Source organism: Babylonia areolata, chromosome 24 (assembly GCF_041734735.1).
Source record: "Babylonia areolata isolate BAREFJ2019XMU chromosome 24, ASM4173473v1, whole genome shotgun sequence".
In the NCBI taxonomy this organism is placed as follows: Eukaryota; Metazoa; Mollusca; class Gastropoda; order Neogastropoda; family Buccinidae; genus Babylonia; species Babylonia areolata.
This window is the reverse complement of record NC_134899.1, coordinates 17,234,237-17,261,230: the sequence shown is the minus strand read 5'-3', so window position 1 is coordinate 17,261,230 and position 26,994 is coordinate 17,234,237. Positions and strand designations below refer to the sequence as shown.

General features: G+C 40.6%; 1 protein-coding gene across 2 annotated transcripts in view; it reads left to right on the top strand.

Annotated features, from left to right (window-relative positions):
* LOC143299070 (uncharacterized) overlaps positions 1–26,493 on the top strand; it is a 32,800-nt gene extending 6,307 nt beyond the window's left edge. The window contains exons 6-25 of one of the 2 annotated variants that reach the window (XM_076612172.1): positions 364–568; positions 1,238–1,303; positions 2,018–2,067; positions 3,244–3,486; positions 3,876–4,235; positions 5,947–6,113; positions 6,668–6,745; positions 10,748–10,870; positions 13,515–13,585; positions 14,399–14,547; positions 14,829–15,575; positions 16,199–16,308; positions 20,037–20,207; positions 20,924–21,082; positions 21,750–21,917; positions 22,333–22,500; positions 23,334–23,425; positions 24,458–24,591; positions 25,149–25,380; positions 25,875–26,493. In XM_076612172.1, the coding sequence (XP_076468287.1) occupies positions 364–568; positions 1,238–1,303; positions 2,018–2,067; positions 3,244–3,486; positions 3,876–4,235; positions 5,947–6,113; positions 6,668–6,745; positions 10,748–10,870; positions 13,515–13,585; positions 14,399–14,547; positions 14,829–15,575; positions 16,199–16,308; positions 20,037–20,207; positions 20,924–21,082; positions 21,750–21,917; positions 22,333–22,500; positions 23,334–23,425; positions 24,458–24,591; positions 25,149–25,380; positions 25,875–25,885 (3,504 nt within the window). In that variant the 3' untranslated portion in view covers positions 25,886–26,493. The remainder of the gene's footprint in view (positions 1–363; positions 569–1,237; positions 1,304–2,017; positions 2,068–3,243; positions 3,487–3,875; positions 4,236–5,946; positions 6,114–6,667; positions 6,746–10,747; positions 10,871–13,514; positions 13,586–14,398; positions 14,548–14,828; positions 15,576–16,198; positions 16,309–20,036; positions 20,208–20,923; positions 21,083–21,749; positions 21,918–22,332; positions 22,501–23,333; positions 23,426–24,457; positions 24,592–25,148; positions 25,381–25,874) is intronic. The other variant, XM_076612173.1, reaches the window with a different exon arrangement.
* The last annotated feature ends 501 nt before the right edge of the window (positions 26,494–26,994 follow it).

The window sequence follows — 26,994 nt, the reverse complement described above, 5'->3', positions numbered from 1 at the left end:
AGACATTTGTAACATTCATCATTGCCTTAAAATGGTTGTGGATACTAAAAGTGTGACAGTACACACTGCTTTGTTGTGAGATTTGTTAGAAAAGTGTAAAACTTTGATTCAATGATTTATTCATAGAAAGCTACACATATGTACTTTGATTTTTATAGTTTGCCATCTTAACATCAAGAGGGGGAAAAAAGAAAAGCATAATGAAAATATATTGGATCTATTTAATTACACAAGAAGGGGAAAATAAGACAATAAGTGAAAAGAAAACAATTAAATCAGAAAAAACAAAGGAACTTTTGAAGGCCAATGTAACTGCACAAAATGAACAACGCATGTATTGATGGGAAGGAAATGAAATGTCAGGTATCCAGCACAGAGACAAGTGGACGAAAGAAAGAGGACAAGCTGAAGGAGGAGGTGCAGTCCTTACAGACCCAGATCCACAGCAAGGAGCGGGAGATCCAGATCACCCAGAAACAGATTGTTCAGGCTTTGTTGGCTCTGGTCAACGACACAGAGCAGTGTGCCAAACATTCTGATGGACTGATACAGCTCTTCAGCAGACTGGGTTAGTGCTGCCAGTTTTATTTTTATGGTAAACAGTCATGTTCTGAACACAATGAACAGTAAAAGTAAGTGATGACACAGTCAGAAAATTTGTTGCAGTCTGCAGCCAACATCAGAACAATTATATTGTCATGGGATCATATCACCTTTTTGGATCTTGTACATCTTCAGTGTTGCTTGTAACTGAAGGAAAACCTGCTCAGAATGAAAACTCAGGAGGCCAAGATGTGTTGAGTCTCCTGGAAGAATAAGATCAAATATTGTAAAATGATGGCCAATGCATGAATCAGGTTTTAAAAGCAGTAATAGTGTCTCATGGTCTGTCAAGTAGAAATTTTAACAGGGATATTTTGCAGTGCAGGGGACAGACAGATATGGAGAGAAATACTGACAAGTTTTACTCACTGATATTTCATTACAAAACTCTAAAACGAACATGAAAAACATTACTTTGTTGGCTGGAATATGTTTTTGTACTTTACTATTATTCCAGTTGAGAGAGCTTCAAGTCAGGTTGACACAGACTGCAGTTTATTGACACACAGATTGCCTGAAGTCATAGAATCTAGCATGCAAGGAACTGAAATTTTCTCTGTTGGGGTGTACAAAAGTCTTTTCTAAGCTTTGTTTATGTCATTTTAAAGCAACTGTGAACTGGTTTCGTTTTTAGAACTGAATGCTGATGTGACAGAGAGTGAAGATGAAGAGAAACTTGGCACAACGGATTCTGATGGAGGTACGTTACAAATCCAAAAAGAAAATGTGTGAATTTGAAACCAGAAAATGGAATATTTCTCATTTTGTCCCTGCAATATGTCTTTCTCCCCACATATAAAGATGCAGACTTGTATTAGTTGTAACTAAACATACAAGACGCATGTTTGTGAGGTGAATGATCTGTCCATTGTGCATGCATGTCTGTGAGATGTTTAAAGTGAAGACGCATGCTTGTGATGTGTGGGTAAAATACATGTGAGGTACCAGGATCTGTGCATTGTACATCTTCTGAATGTTGGATGTATAGTAGGTTGTTATTGTTGGAATGGTGAATGCAGTAACTCCTGTCTTTCAATGAACATGTTCCCCGTAACTTAGGAGAAAAAAGTAACCTTTCAGGAAGAACTTAAAATAACACTGTATTCAATTTCTGATGTCCTAGTCCATTTTTTCTTCCCCAGTCAGTCTCACGTTTTTCAGAACATTGTTTTTATGTTTTTCTACTCAGTTTAAACCTCAGGTGGAATTTACAGCAAAATAACCCTATGATTTGCTAGTTAAACATCCTAAATGAGTGTGGTGGTCATTAGCATCAAAAAGTATTTTTTGATGGAGTTTATGCTAGATGCATGCTGAAATGAATATATAGCAAATTCTTATGTGATAGTCATATGAACTGTGCACAGTTATGTGAAGTATTTCAAGCCGTGTATTAATGATTTTTTTGTTGCAGGATTCAAGCAAATTGATTCTCAGATAAAACGAGCGCATCGAAATGTGATGGTATGTAGTGAGAAAAATTGCTTGTAGGTGAATGCTTTAAAATTAAATGACTATTACTGGTCAGAATTGCATCGTTAGATTAAAAAACCTTTAGACATTGAACCTTTTTTTTGATAAATCATATTGATACATTTGTTAACTCACTCCGGACGAATAGTTTTCTCCCTTGCTTTCTCCTGCAGAGGACCCATTTGTTAGGGTTAGGAAAAAAAATCACAAAAAATACAAAACACAAAGTAACTGAATGAAACTCCCTGTACTTGACCCACTGACCCCTCTTCTCACATTGTGTATACGCCCACCACCCTCCCTCTCTTCATAGCCCTCAAAAGCTGAGTCACTGTCAGTACCAACTTGTTGGTAGCTTTCTTCACTGCAGATACTTTATTCAATGTCTTCATCATCCTCGTCGATGTCGAACCTTCAGTTTGAAGCATTTCAATCACTTCAGCAGCAGTAAAAAGCCACTGTCGTGATCTAATTTGCTCCAAAAATTTCCACTTGTATCGCCTGCAACGCCATTTTCAATACGTATGCAGATTAGCTTGTCATGTGGGGTACCAAGGTCAACGGCTGGCCAGCGATTGTATAATTACTGAACCTCACGAAGAAACTTTCCATTCGACCCTTGACATGTTTGCAATACCCGATGTAGCTGTGATTTTTATGCTACCCCATGAGGAAAACGTGGACAAATTTTTAATTGTCGAAACTGCTATAGCGTTCCGTCGTCCGGAACGCTACCTTATGTCAGGAACGCTATAGTGTTCCATCGTCTGCAGTGAGATAAACAGTTTCATTTGTTGGAGCTTTAGTTTTGCTTAATATTGTTCTCTCTGTCCTCTCTTTCCGTGGCTGTCTATTTCTCTCTAATTTTTGGTCCCACCCCCACCCTCTGCTGTTGTGACTTTCTGTTCCCGATTTCCTTCCTGTCTGTTATCACTGTCCATCTAAAGACTTTGACATGCAGACAGAAGACAGACTGATCCATCTGTAAACTATCCCTATGCCGATGTGTAGTTGACTAGGCTCTAAGCTTACTGTAGATGAACTGCCCCCACAGAACATGTCCCATGCTGGCTGACTAATCAGTAGGTGAATGCTGTCCATCCAGAAAGTATCATGCTATATCTCCAAGGTAGCTGACTAACCAGTAAGCAAATGTTGTCCCTTCAGAAAGTGTCATGCTACGTCTCCAAGCTGGCTGAATCAGGGGTAGTGCAGCTGGACGGACTACAGAACCGACTGGCAGAAGAACACAACAACCGTCTGCAGCAGATGTCCTTGCAGTTGGCTGACACCCACCTTCAGCACCAACAACTGCAGAACCAGCTGTCACAGCAGCAGCAAGAGCACGAGCAGCGCCTGTCAGCATCGCAGCAGCAGCGGCAGGAGGAATATGACAGCATGCAGACAGAGGTAGGGGCAGGTGATTTTTGACATGGAAAATTGATAAATGATTGATTTTTTTCCTCTCTTTTTTTCTCCGAAAACGTTATTGAAATTTACACCTCATATGTGGGGGGATAACTGAAAAGACAAGGGGAACAGTACTTGCCTGGTTTTGGTTCCAGAGGGTTTGTTGGCATGTATTATTCGCAAAAAACAACGCACTGCCATACAAGAAATCAACTAACAGTCGATAATACATTTCTACTATAAAACTTTGCTGTTAGGGAGATAATTCCAGTCTCTTTTTGAAACTTTCAAGAAGAAAATACTAGTCTTTGACTCATAGATACACAGCTCAGCCAGGGTATATAACAATGTCGTGTAAGCCTCAAACCTGTGAGTGCCTTTTCCCACAGATCCGACGGCTGCAGCAAGACTGTGAACAAGCAGAGCAGCGCCTAGGGCAGACCCTTGAGGAGTACAATGCCATCCAGCTGCGCCTTCAACAGTCTCAGGAGGAGCACCAGTCTTCCAAGCACCAGATGCAGCAGGATATGGAACTGAGACTGACGCAGGAGCAGCAAGCCCTGGAGCACAGGCTGAGGGAGGAGCAAGAGGCAGTGGAGCGGAGACTGAAGGAGGAGTGTGCAGCGTTGGAGTGCAGGCTGCAGGAGAGCCGGGAGCTGAGGACGAGGGAGGTGGGGGAGCTGCGAGAAGAGCTGCGTCAGAAGGAAGCACAGCTGGCCCAGCTGGAAAGCAGTCTCCTGGACAAACAGGTACATAACGCCGCCATGATTGTTTTTTTTTTTGTCTCACCTCATTGTCTTCTTGTTGTGTTTTTTTGTTGTTTGTTTTCTTCATTGGTTGAAAGTGTTTCTGTATCATACACATTCCCTTTTTGGCATTTTGCCTTGTCAAGGTTCGTAGGGTCCTTTCAAGTCCTTTTAAGTCCTTAGGAATTGGATTTTGGTCAAAAGGCCTTTTAAGTGCTTTGATTCAGCAAGTTGGTCCTTTTAACTCATCAGGAGGTCCTTTTAATTTTTGAAAGGTACTGTTAAGTCCTGTTTTATGAAGAGAAAGAGACTTGAGAACGAAACTGAAACACCTTCGACACCAAAACCGCAAGTTGCAAAGCGCGTTGAAAGATGCCGACGCGATCGTCTGAAACTCAGTACTTACTGTAGGAGGATACAGCCTATAGGCCTAGGCCCTAACAGTAGTGCGTACAGTGGCTGTGAGTCACGCCTGCTCTGCTGCTGCTTTGCTTAGGCCTAGCCTACAGTGACGTGAATTGCAAAGACTAAATACGACAGTCAAATGGGATTAGCTGTTCTTCCGTTTATGAGAGGTAAGTGTCTGCTGTTCTGCATGTCAAATAGATTGGGGTGTACTGTAAAGTCATGTCGGCAAAGGTCCTTTTAAACTGATTTGAGGTCCTTATAAAGTCCTTTAAAGGTCCTTTTTTGGCTTCATGCCCACCACCTGGGAACCCTGCTTGTGTTCTCCCCTTTTTCTGGTTTTATTTTGTATTAAATAATTAACAGTAAGACATGCTTCAGTGTAAAGCGGTCCTTGGATCCTGGTTTTAAACTTTTGATTTGACAAAAGTGAGTCAACCACACCATGAGGTTCACATCGCTATGACAATTATTCTCTCCTTTATTGTATTTTTTTTGTCCATTTTGGTATTTTGTTTGACATTTATTCCTATTTTTTGTTCTTTCATTTTCTTTCTTTCATTTCCTTTTTTTTTTTTTGGGCCTTTAAAAAAAAAAAACAACTTTAAATTTTTAATGTCCAAACAAAGCCTTAACCATTGTGTATATATATTCTCTTTCCTCTGCATTCGTCGGCTGTAACTCCCATGTTCACGTGTTATGTGCACGGTTTGGGTTTTTATGTGTATGACCGTTTTTACCCCGCCATGTAGGCAGCTATACTCGGCTTTCGGGGGTGTGCATGCTGGGTATATATATGAAATAAGATTTGTCAAACAAAAGTTATTCCATCACAAAAAACTCAGAAGAATCCATGACTCTTTCCCAATCTTCATTTTATTTCCATACCTCACCACAGTTTCTCTTTTTTTCTTTTCTACTCCCACTTCTCTTTCACAGGTGCTTGTAAAGTTTTACCACTTTTTCCTTCTGACTGTACACTTAACTCTGAATGTAATATGTAGCATTTGCCTTGAAGAAAAAATGAGTTTGTTACTACTGCACTCGCTGTTTCCATAACGATGATTCTAACCCCCACTGTTACCTGATTACCTTGACAACAATGATTCTGACCAAAAAAGAAAAAAAATTGTCAGTCTCAGTGTACCATAACGATTCTGACCATGCAAAAAAAAGAAGAAAAAAGAAAAGAAAAAAAGTATTTGTGTTTTTCAGTTTAACGTCTTCATGTAGTGTCATTTTAGACAAAAATCAGAAATGTGTTACTGTTCATTGTTACCATGACAACAACGATGATGGTTCTAACCAGGTGGAGCATGACATGGCCTGCCAGGAGCTGCAAGAGGAGATTGAACGGCTGCAGCAGAAAGTGGACCTGGCAGAGCAGGAGATGCAGGAGAGTGAGGAGTGGGGAGACAGGATTCAGGAGAGGGTGAACCGTCTGCAGAACGAGGTGGACAGCTTGGTGAAGAGCAGGTACTGAGCTACTCTGCTGTGTTTGTAGGCTCTAACTCTAAGCTGTCATGTTCACTTAACTGTAGGTCTGTGAATGTACTCTTGTGTGTTCTTAGGCTCTAAACTGTCAAGTTCACATGTATTAGAATCTGTGTGTACTCTTCTATGTTTAAAGGCTCTAAACTGTCATACTCATTTGTATAACCGTGTGTACTTTTTGGTTTTCGTAGGCTCTTAACTGTCATTCACTTGATCTGTGAGTGTGCTCTTCTGTGTTCTTAGGCTGTAAACAGTCATGTTCACTTGTATAGATCTGTGAGTGTACTCTTCTGTGTTTGTAGGCTCTAAACAGTCGTGTTCACTTGCATGCTCTAAACTGTCAGGGTCATAGTCACAATATGGTGCCATTCAAAATAAGTGTAGTAATGAGGGGTTGCTTATCTTGCAATTTTCCCTTCTTCTGTGCATAATACCTGTATGGGTGGAGTCCATATCTCAGGTGAGGTTGGTCAAATCTTTTCTCTTGAACTGATTATTCTTATCTTCAATAATTGTTGTTATTTGTGTGTGTGCAGAGACAGTCTTGCAGTGGAGAAGGACATTGCTAGGAAAGAGCTGGAGCTGAAAGAGAACCTGCTTGCTGAAGCTTTGCAGTAAGTGGTGTTAATCTACTTGGGAATGTTTACACAACCCTTTTGGGAGGTGGTTGTTTCAGTGCACTGTTTACTTTGCTTGTCTTTGGCTTTTGGTGACACATTTTGGCTTTTTCCTTTCTTTTTTTCCACACCTTCTACATGAAAATCTGTATAAACAGTTGTAAAACACATACCACCAGGAAAAAAAGAATAAATATCAGTAGTACCATAAAGTTCGGTCTATTGAGCACATTGGTATATAAGCCGCACCCACTAAATTTTGAAAAAAATTGAACTTCATACACACATAAGCCACACTGGCTTATAAGCTGCACTCATTACCGGTACTGGAACACATACAATACTACAGAAAAGTTGTCAATACTGTAGGTTATGAAATAAACACAAGCAGAAACAACACAAAGAAAAGCAAGTGAAAATACTGCTAGTGCCACACACACCAAAAAAACACAAAAAAACCCACAACGAAAATAGGATCCATAATTTAGGGATAGTAAAATTTATTCAATGTCGTCCTGCTCACTGAATCCACCGAAATCTTTGTCTTCAGTGTCCGAGTTGAAGAGAACCAGCGCAGCTTTGTCTGCCATCTTGTCACTGACTTCAGCCTCACTTTCACTTGATGAACATGAACGCAAGGTGGAGGTCACTGCTGGTTCGTCGCTTGCACTGTCATCTGCTAGGTCGATCGCCTTCAATTTGAAGTCTGCATCATAGGCATTTTGTCGCGTTTTCAGCATGATGAGGGTGGGCGCTTGAGCAGAGTAGAGCTGAATGCTGATCTGAAGGCTTTAACCCCTTCACTGCTAGTACGTTTTGCTATGCCTATGCTGAGAAAATTTTCAGAAAAACAAGAAAAACACGCCAATGGTTTTAATTTGCTTATATTTCAAAAAGTATTGAAGATAAGTACATAAAAGTACATATCAAATGAAGGGAAAATGAACCAAGATTTTGTTTTTAATACTCACATGTTCAAATAATGAGTCAATCTGACAGAAAAATTCCTTAAAATGCATTAATAAAAAAAAAAATTGGGACTGTCATTCCATCATGTAGGTGCTACAATATCAACCAGGTTATCAATCAGTCTTTCTTGTGACTGTTGTGATCTGCCACACACACTGTCAGGGCTGAGCAACAGTGTCCAGGTGCATAAGACTCCAACACAGTCCACAAGAATGAAAAGGGTGTACTCGCCCAGGATCTATCGCCAGTAAAAACGCTGTGTGTCGTACTTGCAGAAACAGTCTTCAAGACACAGTGCTGGTTTGCTGGGGCAGTCTAGGCAGTAGAACCTCACATCCTTTCTTTGTCCTTTCTTCCAGCAGACTCTGCACCTCCTTTGTGGCCAGGCCTTCTGTGGGGTAGGTGGGATGAAGTGTCGTCCACACAAGACAAACAGTGTGGTCATCTTTAGCAGTGTCTTGGTCTTGGTCACCAAAAATCATGGCACTAATTACATCCTTCTGAAGTCCAGGAGTGTACTGCTGTTACCTGCTTTTTTGTAGAGGATGTGTGCGTTCAGCATGGCAATTTGTAGAAAATACACACACAGCTATTTGTACCACTTCAGGGTTTTCCTTGTGGCATCGTAGGGCTGCAGCTGTTGGTCATGATGAACCATGGCACCCATGTTTTTGTTGTAATCCAGAATTGCTGGAGGCTTGTTTACTGCCCTTTGGTCTTGCTGCTGCTGGTCTTCAGCTGTAGGTTTGTGGCAAGCTGTCAACTCCAGATGGTCCAGGATGAACATCATGATCATCACCATGCTGCATACCTGAAACACATTGCATAAAAGACTAAGTTTGTTGGGTTTTTTGGATTATTTCTTTTTACAGATAAAAAGATCATGAAATGGTACCATTTTATTTCTGATTGTTTTCAGAAGCTGAAATACAAACACACACACACCTACCCCACCCCAAACCCCCAAAACACACACACACTGAAACTGGTTCATGGTATGCCACACCCCCTTCATTCTCTTTCTCATACAAAACAAAATGACAACACACACACACACACACACACACACACACACACACACACACACACACACACTTCTACAAGTGTTGCATTTACAAAGTAATTTAGGCATACAATTCTGTATATCATTCTGATTTCAGTTTTATAAACATCTCCTCCCCCCTTCCCCCACTCTCTCACTCTCTCTCTCACACACACAAAACAACAACAATAACAACAACAACAAACCAATACACACTTGGGAACGAACACACAGAAAGCTCAAGGCGAGCGACACGCGCTGTCATCAACAATGAGCCAGCCAGCAAGCCACGCCCCCTTGGATTGTGATGGTCACACACAGTAACCCACGTGACTGACTGACTCACTCACACACACTGATCAGTGACTGACAAAGCTACTTACCACAGCGAACACATTCAAAACACACACAATGCAGTCATATTCATTGTTACAACAAACAGAAAGCAAATAATAAAGTGACAAACCTCGTAAACACCCACCTGCATCTTGAATCAGCTGAGCTTGTCTGTCTTCAGTTTCGTCAAGCAACTCCACCTCCCACCCCCCTCCACTGTCAAAATTAGCGTCTTCGGCATCAACTTCACGCAGTTCTATCTTATTCAGTCCACAATCTTCATCTCTACTGTTTGCATCCCGAAAGAATTCTTTCAATACAAGTGCAAGTGTTGGGGTTTGTCTGCGTTCAGCCATGGCTTTGCAAACACAACTTGAGCTTCGTACAAACTTGCAAAACTTTCGCCATAAATGTGACAATCCAATGAATAATTTTAGCTTATGGAACTCAGGAGATAAAGAGTGCTCAAGGGAGCTAATGGTTAGCAGACTGTATTATCTGTAATGCGGGACTCGAAACATAGAACGTTGTAACATGACGTACGGCGCACGTCAATACAGCATTGGTGAGCGACATTTCATGATGTACGCTGTACGTCAACAGCGCAGTCAAGAGGTTAATGTGTGCGGATTTGTTTTTTAAATTGGTGAACAGTTAGCACACTAACCTGAAGTCATGACTTTGGTGAGTTGAACTTGAAGGGATCGTTAAAATCATCAAATAAGCCGCATCATTGTATTAGCCGCAGAGGTTGAAGCTGGGAGAAAAAGTCGTGACTTATAGACCGAACTTTACGACAGTAGTAATGGTAATGTGGGTGTTTTTCCCTGATGGATTCATAGTGTTGACAGCAGACTCATCACTTATTTGTTTACACTTATGATGTCAACATGGTTTGAATGATGGGACTTCAGCTTATTATGGGTGTCTGATGTGAGCAGATTGAGAAATTTTAGAACTGGTTATGTTGCTTTTACATTAGATGCATGAGCAACATAGAGAAAGAAAGAATTAGAAAGGTGGTGTTCCCACCACTCTCAGAGAACAAAAGCAAATATGAATGTATGCAAACATATTTTTATGAAAATCAAAATTCAGGATTCACACTCAAAAACTGGAACTGATGACAGGAGAGACTGTTATTGTTCTAAATATTGCACAACGTTGGAAGCAGTTTGTGTGCTGTATCTGTTAGCAGAGGTATTAGAAAGGGATTGAAAAGGTTTCGTTGTTGTTGGAGCATTCGTGATTGTAGCTGGTATGAAAAAGTTTGACCGTCAATTGTATGGTGGTTGATATAAAAAGGTTCCAGGATTGTCTGGGCCTTTGTTGATTTTCATGAATTTAGTTTAAACTAACAGTAACACTTTGAAAGTGAGCTAGACTGTAAATTAAAGTGAGATCCAAATTCTTGAGCCAGTTCTTTACAAGGGCAAAGTGCTTGTTAGGATGAAAATAAAATGAAAAAACAAAAACAAAACCAAACCAAAAAAACAGAGGAAAATATGCCAGCAAAGAAGAAAGAGAATGGAGTTGGTTAATACCTCGAATACTTTCGCTGTGAGAACAGCAAGCACACGAGGCAGTACTGTAACTGTATGGCCTGCAGGCAAGTGGTAGTTGTTAAGCATGGTGAGTGTTGATCGGCACAGAGCTCTGAAGGGTGAGGTCTTCATGACCAGTGAGACGGGCTCCACGACCACCATCACCCAGGTTCTGTTTGAGGAGGTGGCCAAGAGAGAAGCTCTTCAGGAATGCATGCAGCAGCTGCAGCAGTAAGTGCATTATTGTATTGTATTACTGTGTTATCACAACAGATTTCTCTGTCTGAAATTAGGGCTGCTCTCCGTGAGTAGAGCACATCATTACAGTGCAGCATCAACCTGCCCCTTTTTGTTTTTTGGTCAGCAATTTTTTTTTTTTTTTGCAATCAAAATGGGTTTTCTGCCCCAATTTTACCCTTTTGTTGCTTTGGTTCCTTTACAAGCGCTTAGACACTGGACTTGGTTTATTATCTCATCTGAAAGTCTAGCACCCAGACCACCACTCAAAGGGTCCAGTTGAGGGGAGAATTGATATTCCAGTCTGCTTTTGGACACTCACATTTTTGTCAGTTGCATTATCACTAGGCCAATGTTCCCCTCTCTTTCTTGCCACTACTACACCACTGTTGCTTTACTTTTATAATTGTGTTCTAATCGCCCAGCTGACCACCCAGGGCTGAAATCACTCAATATCAATCCCATGTAACATGAAAAGGAAAGAAAGCTGGAAGAGAAAATTTGATACAAGTATGGTCATGCACATAAACCTAGGAGATGTCTCTAGTGTTGACCATTTCATTTTTTTTTTAAACCAGCGGATTAAAAGATAGAGCCATAAAATGATATACTGTAAACAAAATCATATATAGTAGGGAGCATGACAGCCAGAAACTACCAACAGGCAATGTCTCTATTGCTCAAAAAACAATATTGTGAAAACCTCAATACTTCCATTGAAAATGTGGGGTGAACAAATTGGTGGGTTAGGATGTTTAATTCATTAGCAAACATCATTCAGATGTTTTGACCAGAAGTTTGGGAATCTTCATCTGCTTCAGAGAAATAGATTTCATTAATGTTTTGTTCCCTACCCCTCCATGCCCCCCCCCCAACCCTTCTGCCCCCCCACACTCCCAACCCACCTCTTTTTTTAATTGTCTAGTTTTGGTGTTTCCATTTCTGCAGGGTCCAAAACGCTAAAGCACATTTTGTTATAGTCTGCTCCTTATGCATGAATATGTACTAATATGGTGGTGAATTTGATACCAGCAGTTGGACTAGATCTTCCTGAAATTACAAAATTGATGTAACATGGCTTTCAATAGTCTGAAGTCGTGAAGAGACCAGAAAGCTAAAAAACAAAACAACAACAACAACAACAACAAAGAAAAAAAAAGAGGAAAATTCTCTACCCTAAACACACCAGGAATTGTCTGAAATTGGAATCAGGTCTCATGGGATGGGATCCAATACTCCATGCAGTTGGCTGTGTAACCTATTACCGTAAAGTTCGGTCTATTGAGCGCACTGGTATATAAGCCGCACCCACTAAATTCTGGAAAAATTTAACTTCATACATTCATAAGCTGCACTGGCTTATAAGTCACACTTATTTCCGGTACCGGAACACATACTGATACTACAGAAAAGCTGTCAATACTGTAGGTTATGAAATAAACACAAGCGGGAACAACACAAAGAAAAGCGAGTGAAAATACTGCTAGTGCCACAAAAAAAAAAAACAAAAACAAAAAAAACATCGAAAATAAGATCCATAATTTAGGGATAGTCACATTTATTCAACGTCATCCTGCTCACTGAATCCACTGAAATCTTCGTCTTCAGTGTCTGAGTTGAAAAGAACCAGCACAGCTTCCTCCGCCATCTTGTCACTGACTTCAGCCTTGCTTTCACTTCATGAACATGAATGCAAAGTGGAGGTCGCTGCTTGTTTGGCACTTGCACTGTCGTCTGCTAGGTTGATCGCCTTCAACTTGAAGGTTGCATCATAGGCATTGCATCGCTTTTCGGCATGATGAGGGTGTACACTTGAGCAGAGTAGAACTGAATGCTGATCTGAAGGCTTTAATGTGTAGGGATTTGATTTATAAAATGTGAACAGTTAGCACACTATCCTGAAGCTCATCCAAAAATTCATGGACAGAAATCATGATTTTGGTGAGTTAAACTTGAAGGGAAGCTTAGACAAAAACGTGATACTCCCGGGATAGTTAAAATCCTCAAGCCGCATCATTGTATTAGCCGCAGAGGTTGAAGCTGGGAGAAAAAGTCATGGCTTATAGACTGAACTTTACGGTAATAGTTTATTCCTGATCAACATGAAAGTATCTTTTTGTTTCCCCTCTGAACAAAAGGGGAAAATGCTGACCACAAAATAAGAATGAATTATCAAAAAAATTACGGTACAGTAGAATCAGATTATTCATTCCAGTATTCATAAACATTAAAAAAAAAAAAAAAAAAAAAATCTTCATAAAAAATGAAAAAAATGTCAGAATGCATGAGAATTGGAAATATTGACATTATATATGCGATTTTCATGTTGTTCCTTGCATGTCTAGGAGTCCAGCCTTGTATTCAACCAGCATTTTGTTGTGTGTGCATTATCAACTCCAGACCTGTGCTGTTAAACAAGTTACTAGACATCTGGATGGAGAGGATGTGGGCATGCAGGCTGTTCAGTGTTCTTAATGTTTATTTACATTCTGCAGATTTTTTGTTTGGTGGGATACTGTTTTTATGAAGTTTTGTACACCCTAGATAACTGTCTTTTAAAAAGTCTTTGAAAACGTGATAAATGAAATACAATTTATATTTCAATGCAGTGTAGCATTGCTGTGCCTTTTGTTCTCAGAGAAAACGAGACTCTCGACTCCAGTATTCGTTCTATCACAGCCAAGTTTCAGTGTAACATTGAGGATCTTGGTAAGTTGTTTTTTGTCTTTTTAAGCTAGTTACCTAGAGTATAACAAACACAATGCTTGCCCCAACAGTTGCCCCTTTTTGTAATGGCTTTTTTTTTCTCCTGTAACAAATTATTATCACGTTTATGTATTATGTAGGAGAACAGTGCACAAAAAGATGTCAAGAAAGTATTGACCTCAATATTTGGAGAGAAAAAAAGAGAAAAAGAACATGCACTGCCTACAGGAGTTGTGAACTGGTCCTTATGAGAAGCACATATAAAACATGTGTGAGTCCACACATTACACACACTGTCACAAGTTTGCATGCACACATTGTTGTCTGCCCATCAATGAAAAAAAAAAAAATTAAGTATGTGCATATACACATTCACAATCACATGTATGTGCACACACATGCCAGCATGCTCCTGCATTTGCTTACATGCACATACATTCAGCATACATGTACACACATGTGAGCATGTGGACTTGCAGACACAGTTTGCCTCCATTGTATGCATGCATGCACATGAGTTGTGCATACATAGGTATGCACACATTCTCTTACACAAATACATGAAACCACATGGACATCCAGTACTCACCAAATGTGAAGGAGACACATGGACACATACAAACTAGTTAGCACATGCACGTCCACACACACAGCAAGACACACATAAACAGTCTTGTGAACACAGCCACATTCATGCGTGCACTCACACACATATGCATGCATGCACATACACAAACTTATGAAAACACCCACATGTATGCATGCACATACACATGCTCACAAACATTCAGTGTTTGCTTTCCACTACTGTAACAGAGGCTGTACTAGCTGAGGAGAAAAAGAAGAGCAATCAGATGTCTGCCCGATTCTCTGCCGCAGAGGAGGAACGTGAGAAAATGAGCGAGGAGCTGAATCAGACACAGCTGGTCAACCGTGACCTGGTGGAGAGTTTGAGTATCTTCAAGGTGAGCAGTCTAGTCCTGTCAGCACCTAGAAGAATTAATGCACTTGCTGGGTTTATATCTTTTCAGTCCTTGTTAGCAGCTTTGTCTGCCCTCTTTAAAATCCCCAGACATAACATCACATTCATTGTACATTGAAAATACACGGTCCAGTGTCTATGCTTTGGTATATTTTGTGTGTGTGTGGAATTGTATCATTGACATTATTATAACCGTTAATTAGTTCTGCTGCTTGTGCAGATGTTCCCCCATTAACTAACCCCTACCTATCTGTTTGTGTGGAGGATGAGGTTTCCAGCCTGAAAGCCAACAGCTGTGAGCTGAAGAAACAGTTGGAAGAGGAGAGGTTGACCAGCACAGAACTGCAGACAGCCAACCAAGACCTACAGACACAGTTGGAAGATGAGAGACAGACAGCTACAGACCTTCAGACAGCCAACAAAGACCTACAGACACAGTTGGGAGATGAGAGACAGACAGCTACAGACCTTCAGACAGCCAACAAAGACCTACAGACACAGTTGGAAGATGAGAGACAGACAGCTACAGACCTTCAGACAGCCAACAAAGACCTACAGACACAGTTGGAAGATGAGAGACAGACAGCTACAGACCTTCAGACAGCCAACAAAGACCTACAGACACAGTTGGAAGATGAGAGACAGACAGCTACAGACCTTCAGACAGCCAACAAAGACCTACAGACACAGTTGGAAGATGAGAGACAGACAGCTACAGACCTTCAGACAGCCAACAAAGACCTACAGACACAGTTGGAAGATGATAGACAGACAGCTACAGACCTTCAGACAGCTAACAAAGACCTACAGACACAGTTGGAAGACGAGAGACAGACAGCAACAGACCTTCAGACAGCCAACCAAGACCTACAGACACAGTTGGAAGACGAGAAGGAGACAGCCACAAACCTGCAGGCAGAAATCAAAGGCCTACAGCTGAGGCTGGAAGAGCAGCAGATGACTGCTGACACTGCATGTCGGGAAGCCAGGACCCGTGTGGAGCAGCTGGAGGTATGGCTATTAGCAACTACGTCCATTGTGACTGTCATATTGTTTAAATATTGTTGGCATCATGAGACATGAGTAACTAGATATGCCCTTGAGGATTTTTCTGGCTTTGTTTCTCATTAACCTGTTTGTTGTGGGCAAGCTGTTAAAAGCACAGCAGCTTTGGCTTTCATTTTTGTGCTGCTGTAGGAGTGAATGTTACTGTACTTGTTTAATTATTGACATTTAATGCTGTAAGCCTCAGTTAGGTCTGCTTTGACCTAATCGACAATGACAATCTGTGTACAGTGAAAAACATAAGCAGTGTCATGGATTTTTCAGATCTTTAACAAACTAAATAGGTGATGTACTGTTATTACAAATATTATATCTAATTGTCTAATGTCACAGTTGTTATAAGACAGTACATTAAAATCTCATTTATTCATTCACTGTACAGTGATGCAGAATCCAGCATGGATCAGCACAGTCACACTAAACATGTAAGATTAAAAATAGATTTTGAAAAAGTTCTTTTTTTTAGGTATTGATGGCAACTTTGTTTCATTTTCATTTTTTTCAAAGTATTATCTTTGCTGATGACTGTCTGTGTTTATGCTGACATGGTGCATGCTGTGGGTGTGCAGGTGGAGAACAAGCAGCACCAGATTGCAAACGAGGCGCTGAAGGGTCAGCTGACTCACCTGACAGATCTGCACACCAAGGAGACTGCCCAACTCAAGGACAAGTGTCACAGGTACCACCCTCTTTTTGCCAGTTTGTGGTGGTGATGTTATTACAGTGGTGACAAGGAACTGGATATAAGATGAATCATGGCAGTATTAACCCTCTGCCCCCTGAATCACCCAGTATGGCCCAATAGAAGTGCCCTATTTAATCCCTGGACAGCCTGATATGACCTGCTAAACACTGTTCATTTACCTTCACTTTCACTTTTAGCAGTCTCATGATGCACTGAGAGCAGAATACATTTGTTATTTCCTTCCACTGCCACCAGTTTGAAGCAGGTGGATTGATAGAGAAGTTCCTGAGCTATGAATTTTTTAAGTTGATTTTTTTGGACAAAAATGGTTGAGTATGATTGATTATACATGACTTCAGTAATGGGCAATTATTATGATGAGGTATCTTTATTTGAAGCTGAGTATTTAGAGAATGAAAACATGAGCACACACACAACAGATCACTTAGTGAGAGTCCGTTTTCATTATCTTTGATGCATACTCAGCTTGAGACTACTTCATGAATACGCTGGATTTAAAAAAAAGATTGTTTTCATTGTTCACAATTAAAATTGTAGCCAAGCGCTTAACTGGCTACAAATAACCTTAGTACTTAATTGGCTACAAATAACCTTAGTTCAATTCACAGCGCAAGCCGAAAGCTGAGTCGTAGCAGACGCCATTTTTGTAGTCACAGTGTACCTGCTGTCTTTCAGTGACTCAGGCATAAAGCATGACGCCACTCCAAATTTGAATAAACCATGCCCATTCTACACTGCTCCGAATATGTATTAATTTTAGTGTAGGTATCGTTTACTGTAATGTTATATTTGTTGTGCTTACACACACCCTGAAAGCAGTTAGAAGTGTGTTTGATTTCAGTTAATCGTTCGTCAGTCTAAAGATTTCAGCTGACGCTAAGCTTACGTCATTCTGTCCTCGCCACACACTCGCTGTTCGACCAGTGTCAACGGTACGTCATTGGCTAAGTGGAATCTGTGTTTCTGGTCCACCGTATTTAATTAATATATCTTTTGTCAGCTCAGTAAACTACAAGTATTATATACTGGTAGAATCGTCTCAATTCCATCTATATATGTATTCCATTTATGTTTGCCTATGTTAACCTGATTTAACGCAGTTTGTAATTTTCTTCGACAAGCTCGTTAAAACTGACCCTGTTCAGGTGACTTAAATTAAGATAATAAATTCATCGTAAATAACCAACACTTCATTTTATACTCATTATAAAGTAGGTGTTGAGCTCTTTCTTTTGCAATTTATCCAACGTAAATCGGTTCAGGAATCATTTAGAAATCTGTCACTGAACACCTTGTAAGAAACACAGTTGTCAGATTTGGCCAGATTAGGTCAATCTGCTCGCAGCACACGTGACTGTCTTTGCAGTCCACTTAACTTGCATAAATTGGCACAGTGAGTGATGAGTGATCATTTTCATACCTGGTCAGTCATCTGACCAGAGCTGCTCTCTCTCTCTTTCTTGCTGCGTCGCGGGCAGTGTTTGTCGTGTGTGTTCTCACAACGGCTGACATCTCGCTACGTATCGCTGTAAGTACTAGTATGTAGAATGTGTTGATTTGTAAATTGTATTGTTCGACACAGTACTTGTGTTCATATGAAATGTTCAGTTTATTGCTTTGTTCAGTTATTGCTTTGACATATTAGTCAGAGCTTGACTATGATTAGAAAATTGCCATGTCGTCATATGCTTGGAGCAGTGTTCCATTCGATTCTTCTTAACGTCACAGTCAATGTCTCGGGACACAGATAGTTTGTTCCAGAATATTCTAGTGAGTGCATATGACGCGTTCTTTCTCATTTGCTGTCACTTATGAAGGTTACAGTGTTTCACTGATTCTCAGTACTCTAAAATGTGTATAGTATTCTGTCATGATTACAAGATAGTGTTGGATTAATATCAGTTATTGGTTAAAACCACCTGATAAGTATCAGTCTGTTAATTGTACTTTAGTTATCATGCCCTCTCCTATATGGCTTACTCCAGTATAGTGCTACATGATAAACTGATTCATTTGAGTCACTTTGACACAGTATAAGCTTTACCAAATCTATACTGTCAGTGTACTTTCACTAAATCAGCATAGCTTCAATCACTTTAACTGCACTATTTAAATGTATTAGAAATGTCATTTGATGTCAGTGTTTGGTCTTCACAGATACGCATTACCAAGTGGTAGTCTTTCCATGTAATATGTATACATGTGCTTTATTATTCACTTGTGCCGACATGTTGTGCTAATGACATTTATTTGTGTCATTGCAGGCACTGTCTTCTCTACTTACATTCATCTCTTTGATCTTCTCTTCTAGTCTTCTTCTGTTCTTCTCCTTTAGTTTATGTCTTCTTTTCTTAGGTTCTCATAACTATTGTAAATAAAACAATAGAAAAACCCATTTGTGACTGGCCTCTATATGTTCCTGGCCTGTGTGCGGGAATTCTTGTGTATCCTTTTATCCATCTAATCATTTAGTTAGTTCTTTTGTACCGTACCCTTGAATAACCACTCGGTACACGGCTACAAAAGGTTCACATTTACTTAAATATGTGTAAAACTATGACATTTTCTGCATATCATGAGCTGTCTTCTACAACAAAATGAATAAAGCCTAGTTTTATATGATTGTTTTTGTTTGGTAACAATTACATGCATGAGTTCAGTGCAAAGTTACCTCCCTTCCCATGGATTTTGAAGTTCCCTACCTATTTATCTGATAAAATGTGATACAAAGCCTGCAGGCATTTACAGCTTTCCACAAAGACAGTAGCTCAGCTGCAAACATGCAGGAAAATATATGAACAGCAAAGGAGTTCAAAGAATACGTGTTACTGAACAATATAATATTGCTAGAAATCGAGGTTACAGAAAAGAAAAATAAACAGAAGTAGTATGTTTGAAAATCAAGATTACAGAAAGGAAAAATAAAGAAAATCAGTAAGGTTAAAAGTCAAGACAACACAAGTTTACAGAAAAGAAAAATAACAATATAAGTACAATACATATACAAAATAAATGACCACAAACTAAATGAAATGATAAAACGACACAAAACTGTTTTAATCCCCTTGTATTTTTTTCTTTTCAAAGTTAACAAAGAAAACAGCGCATATATGGCAAGCTAGGGTCACCTGCCTGCTTTCTTGCAGTTGGATGGATAATTTCATGTCACGCATTATTCATGGGATTGGAAAAGTGAGTCACACTACCAGTCTCAAGTGATGAAGCTGACCCAAAGGCAACCATGTGCGCATTTAAATTGAACTTGTGTTGAGTGGACCAGGAAATTTATGTATGCAGATGCGACTGAGGGTCTGATTCTGAATGCTCTTTGGGAAAAAAGTCAAGGTACTTGATTCAGGGAGGGTCTGAGTGTTCTTTGGAAAAAAAAAAAGTCTTATGTTCTTGATTCAGGGATGTTCTGGGTGTTCTTAACAAAAAAAGTAGTTTACATTCTTGATTCAGGGAGCACCTGTTCTTTGGAGGGAAAAAAAGTCTAGATTCTTGTATTCAGTGAGGGTCTGATGAGTGTTCTTTGAAAAAAAGTCTAGGTTCTTGATTCAGAAAATTTATGTATGCCGATGTGACTAAGGGTCTGAGTGTCTTAAAAAAGAAGTCCAGATTGTTGGTGACAAGAGTGTAGAGTGGCTGATGTTTGTGACCACTGTGAGGGGTTGTGACGTGTGTGACCACTGTGGTTGCAGCCTGGCTCAGGAGAAGCAGCGACTGGGGGAGAAGCACAAGGAGGACCTGCAGAGTGTGCGCAAGGCCTTGGCCCTGGACCGCCAGGCCAACGACCTGCAGATGGAGGAACTCAACCTCAAGCTGGAGCGTGCACAGGCCTTCAACTCACAGATGAAAGAGGAGCTGAAAAAGTATGTGGGGAAGGAGATGGGAGGGGGGAGGGGGCATCTGGATATTCTCTCTTGAGTGTGTTTCCATATCAGATTGGCATTTAGGGATTTGTTCCCCCTTTATTTTACTTTGTTTTGGAATTCAGACATGCCTTTTGGCTATTTAAAAAACTGTTTTTTCCCCTTTATTTTACTAATTATTTGGAACTCAGATACACACTTTAATTTAGCATCCCTTGGACCCAAGCTGCAAACTTTTCAGTATTACCAAAATTATTCACTTCCACTCATGATCTTTTCTTTCTTTTTGTTCTGTTTTTTAAGCCTGTTTAGGTGTTTTTTTTGTTTTTTTTTCATTTTTCTTTTGTTTACTTGATAAACATATCCATATTTATTAGCTGAGTTGTTTGTGTAACATGATGTAGGTCAGTTTTTGTAGTTTCATTGCAGCAAATTCTGGTTAGGAATGGAAAGAAAGTAAATAAACGAACAGTGTAGTTTTTTTACCCTGCCCTTTACTTCCCAGTGCCCCGTACACCCCTCTCAGCCCTGTTATTTAGAAATCTCTCTATATTTTTCAAAATATTTGTTGAAGCATTTTCAGACCATTTGGGCAGATCTTTTGGAGAGAATTTCCACTCTTTTCTGGGAACCATTTGGGCTGATGTTAAGTCTTATTAATTCATTTATTATTATTATTAGTAGTAGTAGTTTTTTTTTTTTTTTTTTCATTTCAGACTGCTGAAGGACAATGAGAAGTTGAAAGATGACAGCCGGGCAGAAGTGGCGGCCCTTCAGTTGAAGGTGCAGACGGCAGAGGCCCAGGTGACAGAGGCCACTGACCAGCTGGATCTTTTGCGTCATCAGGCCAAACATGCCCAGGCTGAGTGGTGCAGGTAGGACAGCCTTGTGTACGTCCTTTTTTGTCCATGGTTATGTGTACGCCTGGGAAGCGAGAGAATCAAAGCACACGAGACTGAGTCACACACCTGCCAGTATTTTCTCTAGCTCCACTTCACCTTGAGTTGTAGTCTGGATGCTAGTCATTTGGATGAGATAATAAATTGAGGTTCTGTATGTAGTATGCACTTAGCGCACGCAAAAGAACCAATGACAACAAAATGGCAAAATTCTGTTGAAAAAAATCCACCTTGATGGGAAAACAAATACACCTGCAGGCAGATTTAAAAAGGAAAAGGTTGGCGCTGAACTGCAGCAACATGCTCTCCATCAGGAGAGCAACCCGAATTTCACAGAAAACTCTTGTGACAAAATTTAATACAATACAGTAGGCCTCAGTGTTTTTTTTAGATAGTATTTATACACATGAGTTCAGGGTGTCTTGGTAAGATTTGTTTGTTTTATACATCTGTTTTATATGTGGATTTTGGTGAGATGGTCTGTGTTGTCTACATCTGTTTTTTGCCTGTGGATTTTGGAGCGATGGCCTTGTGGTTGGGCACCCAACCAGGAAGCGAGTGTTCACAGGCTTGATTTCTGCATGGTGTGCACATGTACATGTTTACTGATGCCTGAAATGGTGGATGGTGCCTTTGCCCCCAGACTGAAGAGCGTGGTGGGTGATCTGGAAGCTAGCCTGGCCAGCAAGGAGGAGGAGGTGGCTGGCCTGCAAGGTGACCTCCACACCTATCGCACCCAGGTGGCTGACCAGCACAACACCCTCACAGAGCTGCAGGCCGAGAAAGAGGCCCTGGAGGAACACTTCAACAGGTCAGACTGAGGACACACACAAATGTATTAAGAACAAGATTTTTGTTATTGCTGTGTATGAGCTAGGCATTTGAGTAACATCTCAACAGGTTGATGGAATAATCTTTCAAAATTTTTTTATTGCCATGTCTGAACTGTGGAGGAACAGTTTAACAGTCAGTGCAAGCATTTTTGTTGTTGATGTTGCTATGTCTGACCAATGCCCAGACAACAGAGGGTCTGGAGGAACACCACAGCATGTGAGGCTGATGCAAGCACCCTTTTTCTCATTTTCATGTCTGAGACAGTCAGACAGAAAGTGGATTTGTATTTCCTGCTGCATGTCTGGGAGACGATCAGGAGATGATGTGTTTTTTTTATTTAGCCATGTAGTATGATGTACTGGTGATGAGCATTGCTGTGTGACGTGTGACAGGCTGTCAGGGGAGCACTCCCTGCTGGAGACTGACATGGAGAAGCAGCTGCATGCAGTGCAGGAGGCGGCCCTGGAGGAGCGGGCCGAGTATGAGCGCATGATGACAGAGATGTCAGAGAAGATCCAGCAGCTGGAGGAGGAGCAGGAGCAGACCAACGATGATGACGAGTGAGTGGGTTGGGTAGTGCTCCCTTGATGCCTGTACGGCTGAGGTCTGAGTGCTACATAGGGGTGGGGTGGGGTGGGGTGGGGGGCTGTAAGTGTAACCCTGGTGTTGCAGTATTTGACCTTGTGGGTGTGCATTGTTTGGAGTATATGGAATTTTGGCAATGAAAGAATTTTTTTTACCTTTTATTTTACTTTGTTTTGGCATTGAGACACATACTTTGGTTAAGTGGCCCTTGGAACCGGGTCATCAGCTGACCAGTATAAGAAAAATCAGTTGTTCCCACCCCTTGAAGTAGGGTTCAGGTCCTCTGCTGGATGCGTAGGGTGTGGGCGCTGGGTTTGGGGGTAGGTTGGGGAGGGGGGTGTGGTGGGGGGGGGGGGGGTGCTGGCTATGTAAGCCTGTGGTGCCATGTTTGCATTTGTGGGTGTGTCATGGCAGCATTAAGTGCATTTGTATGTGTGGCGATTGTTATTGATTGTGTGAGGGAAGTCAAAAGAATGTTATTTGTCCATGTACAGGCAATTAAAAGGCAACCATGCATCAGAAAGTACGTAAGGGGTATTTAGGTTGCATGTTTGGCATGCATAATTGAGAAACAGAGAACTTCAGATAAAAAATTATTGTGTTAATGCTTAAAGTTTTTGTGTTTATTTCTTGAATAATCTCATAATGTTTTGAAAAGAAAATGCATTTGTGCATATCTCACACCCACACCCACACTATATGAATTATGTTTGTAGTATTCACTTTTCTTGATACTGTCTTGTAAGCTGTCTCATCATATGTATGCGGATCAGCGTGTTTTATCAACACATTGTGTGGTTTGCCTCAGATGGCGGCAAAAGTATGAGGATCTGTTTGCTCGTGTTGAGCCCTTCATGGAGCAGTTGGATGCATTTGCTGCTGAGAAGACACTCCTGGTCGGTAAGTGTGTGAGCCAAGACGTACACCATCCTCCAGTGAGCCTGTATACATGTACAAAATATGGCTTGGAAATTTGGTTGATTAATTAAATTTACAAAAAGAATATGTGAAAAACTGAGGAGTTAGTAATGTGATCCAACAATGGTATAGAATTTGCTGAAGTAAGTGAGGGCATCATCAGATGCCTGGCTGGCTCAGTGGATGTGTGTAATCCTGGTGGTGTGATGCATGAAATCAACTGTAGCAAGTCCTCTCTCTCACAAGAGCAGAAGTGGGAAAACTTATGTTGAAAATGTCCGGAAACTTGACAGGTAGAGGTTAAGTAGTAGTAGATTTTTTTGATTGGTGAATTTTTGTGCTGGCAAGGCATGGGTGGGAATATTTCTGTAGTATACGGACTTAGCGTTTTGGTAATTTTGTTTAAAAAAAATCATTTTTGTTCATTGTTTTGGTATGAAGACATGCACTTAGGTTAAAGGAATCCTGGACCCTAGCTAAAAACTTTTCAGTATTACAAAAATCACTCACTCTCATCTGCGGCAATGACGAGAGCAATGTAGGGAGAGGGCTGGGTGGAGGAAGCATGTCAAGATTACAACACGCCATATTGATAAGAAGAGCTTGTAGACGAACCAGAAATTAAGTGCTTCATCTGAAACTGAAACTTGGTGATAAAGTGACCAGTTATTGTCACAGCAAAAATCACTAGCAGAGAATCAAAGTAAAAGGTCATATCAAGGTCACCACATTGCAACAAGTTGTTGGCTTACCATGCTTCGGCTGGTATTCTTGTTGAGTGGCTGACCATTTTCAGGCATGATTTTGCTGATAGCTTGTTCCTGAATCACCTGTGTATGTCTGAATAGTGTGTGTGCAAATATGCAAGATTTCAGGCTTGTTTTGCAACCAGCTGATGCCCATATAACTTGTGAGTGTGTATGTGTCTGAAATATTTAATGACCTCTTTTGCTGCCAGCTGGCACTCAGTTCACTCTTATGTATGTAATGTGTGTGTGTTTGTGTGGTGTTTAGGGCGCAGTGAGATGGCTGAGGCGGAGATAGCCAAGATGATGGACAAGTACGCCAAGCTGTTGGGCCACCAGAACCAGAAGCAGAAGATCCAGTACATCAACAAGCTGAAGGATGACTACCTGCAGTGCAGGAAGGTAGGGTTCAGCCCCCAGCCCCTTGGTTCTGCTACACTGTCTCACACCTCAATGCCTGCTGTTGAACTTGGCTGATGGGAGGGGAGTGGGGGTGGGGGGTCAGTTTGGACATCATGCTGCTTGTGCTGCATCATCTTTACTGTTTTAGACCCTGATGTCATGGGTAGTATTGTCCACAATTTTTGTTCTGTAAAAGCGGGCTGTTGTATTTTGAGAATTTGATTGTGGTTGTCCATAGTTCTGTGTGGATTTAATAAGAACTGTAAAATGTTCAGAATGTGTTAGATATGTGTGTTTGGTGCCTTATTTGCTGTCTGTGGTGGGATTGAAAAGTTGTGTTTATGTATATTAGTGTGTTATGTATATTTGGGGCCTGTCTGCAACAAGATTTACGATGAGTGTGATACATATACTTGGAGCCATACTGTGTTTCGCCACAAGATTTTAGATGAGTGTATATGTATATTTGCTGCCTTATTGGTCTGTGCAGCAAGATTTTAGACATGTGGATCCTACACATGCATTTGTTGCCATTACCATTGATGACTTGGGTGCAGGAGAAAGAGGCGCTGAAGGAGAAGTCCAACAAGATGCAAAACACCATTCAGAAGCTGGAGAAGAAAATCCAGACGTTGGAAGGGAAGAAGACATTTGACACGTCCCTGGCTTTCAAGCATGCTGCCAAGAAAGAGGACACAGCCAAGGCTGTCTCCAAACCTGGCGAACACATGCACAGTCTGAAAACAGTGACGAAGCAGGATGAGGCTGTCAGATCACCTCTGAAACTGAGTAAGTCAGCTATGGATTGTATTGTTGCCTTGCACACATGAACCATCAGGCAGTAACACATAGTCTGGAAATTAAGATGACATTTTATACTGGCTTTATTTCTTGACTAGAAACGAACTGACTGAGTTTTCGGCCTTTGCGGATACAGTGGTTTGTGTAAGTGTGGCCAGACCTGACAGGATGGTTGTGATAATTTGTGTACTTGATTCATTTTTAGCTTGACAGTAGTATTTATATTTTTCTTTTGTGTGTGTGTGTGTGTGTGTGTATGTGTGTTTGTTGTCTTATTATTTGATTTAGTCAGTCATTTTTTGGGTTTGTATGTAATGCAGATATGATGAAATATTGTGAGTATGTTGCATGTAGCTCATGGGTGGTCACACATTTACATTGCTTGTCTTACGTGTGGTTTCTGATTGTCTTCTGTAAATTTGATTTCTGATTGTTTTGTAGGTATTTCTATTTGTTTACTTTGTGCTTTTGGTTTGTTTCAGGCAACAAATAACAAACAGGCAGTACAAGTGGATGAGCAATTTGCTTTACAAGCCACATGATCAGCTGACCTCTTTGTTTTACCTCAGACATTCTAACAAGCGGAAACATTTTGGACGCACATCTTGTGTTCTGTGAATACTTTGGGACAAAACTCTCTCTGTTGTGTGAATCAGTGACCTTAGTGCAAAACTTGATGTGTGGTGAATGGTGATTAGTCCATGAAAAGACACTTTATCATCTTCAACTGACTCAATCTTCAGAGAAATGCACAGGAGTGCTCACATGGTGAAAGTAGATGACTTTTTGTGTCAAATTGCTACCTGTCTTTGCTAACAGGAGTACTTTACTTTGCCAAGCCAGCTGAACAAAGGATTGCTTTGGAAAGCCAGCTGAACAAAGGAATGTGCATGGTACATATGGATGGTGTGACTGTGAGATCATAATATGGTATGGGAAACAGACTTCTGAACAAGAAACTGAACAAAACTAATGGAAAATGTGAATGATTTATTGTGATGCTGTTTATGTATTTGATTGTATTTTAACTATTTTATTTATGTCAGAGACCAATGAAGAGTTATGTAACTGGTGAAGAGAACAGAAAGGTATTTTATGCAATGGTGGAGGGTGGGCGGGGGGGGGGGGGGTATAATTTTTTTGCAGTTTAAAGAAAAAAATTGTTGCATACATTCAGAGCAATAACTGTTTGGAATGTGTACGTGCAAAGTTTTGACAAAATTACCTTGGTCAAGGAACCAGACAAAGTTTAGATTGAAAATACAAATGATTGATACTTATCCAGTTCTTGCAGAATTCTTAACTTTTGTGCAGTGGTTTGGAGCAGTCAATTAGGAAACAGAGACCTACAGGAGAATGGCTTCTCTTCTACACGAGTGTTGTAAAATAATTGTTACATCCAAGTCAGATCATTCCAACTGATGTCGATGTGTGAAGAGGAAAAGAGTAGGATATGCACAGTGAGCCATTTTAGCCACATTCATCAGTGGCCAGATAATCATGCTGCTATGCATGAACAAGACAGTGATTTCCAAAGGAAAGCTGAAGATGAATGGGTGTGTAAAACAGATGTGTGGTGGACTTTGTGACAGTGATTCTCAT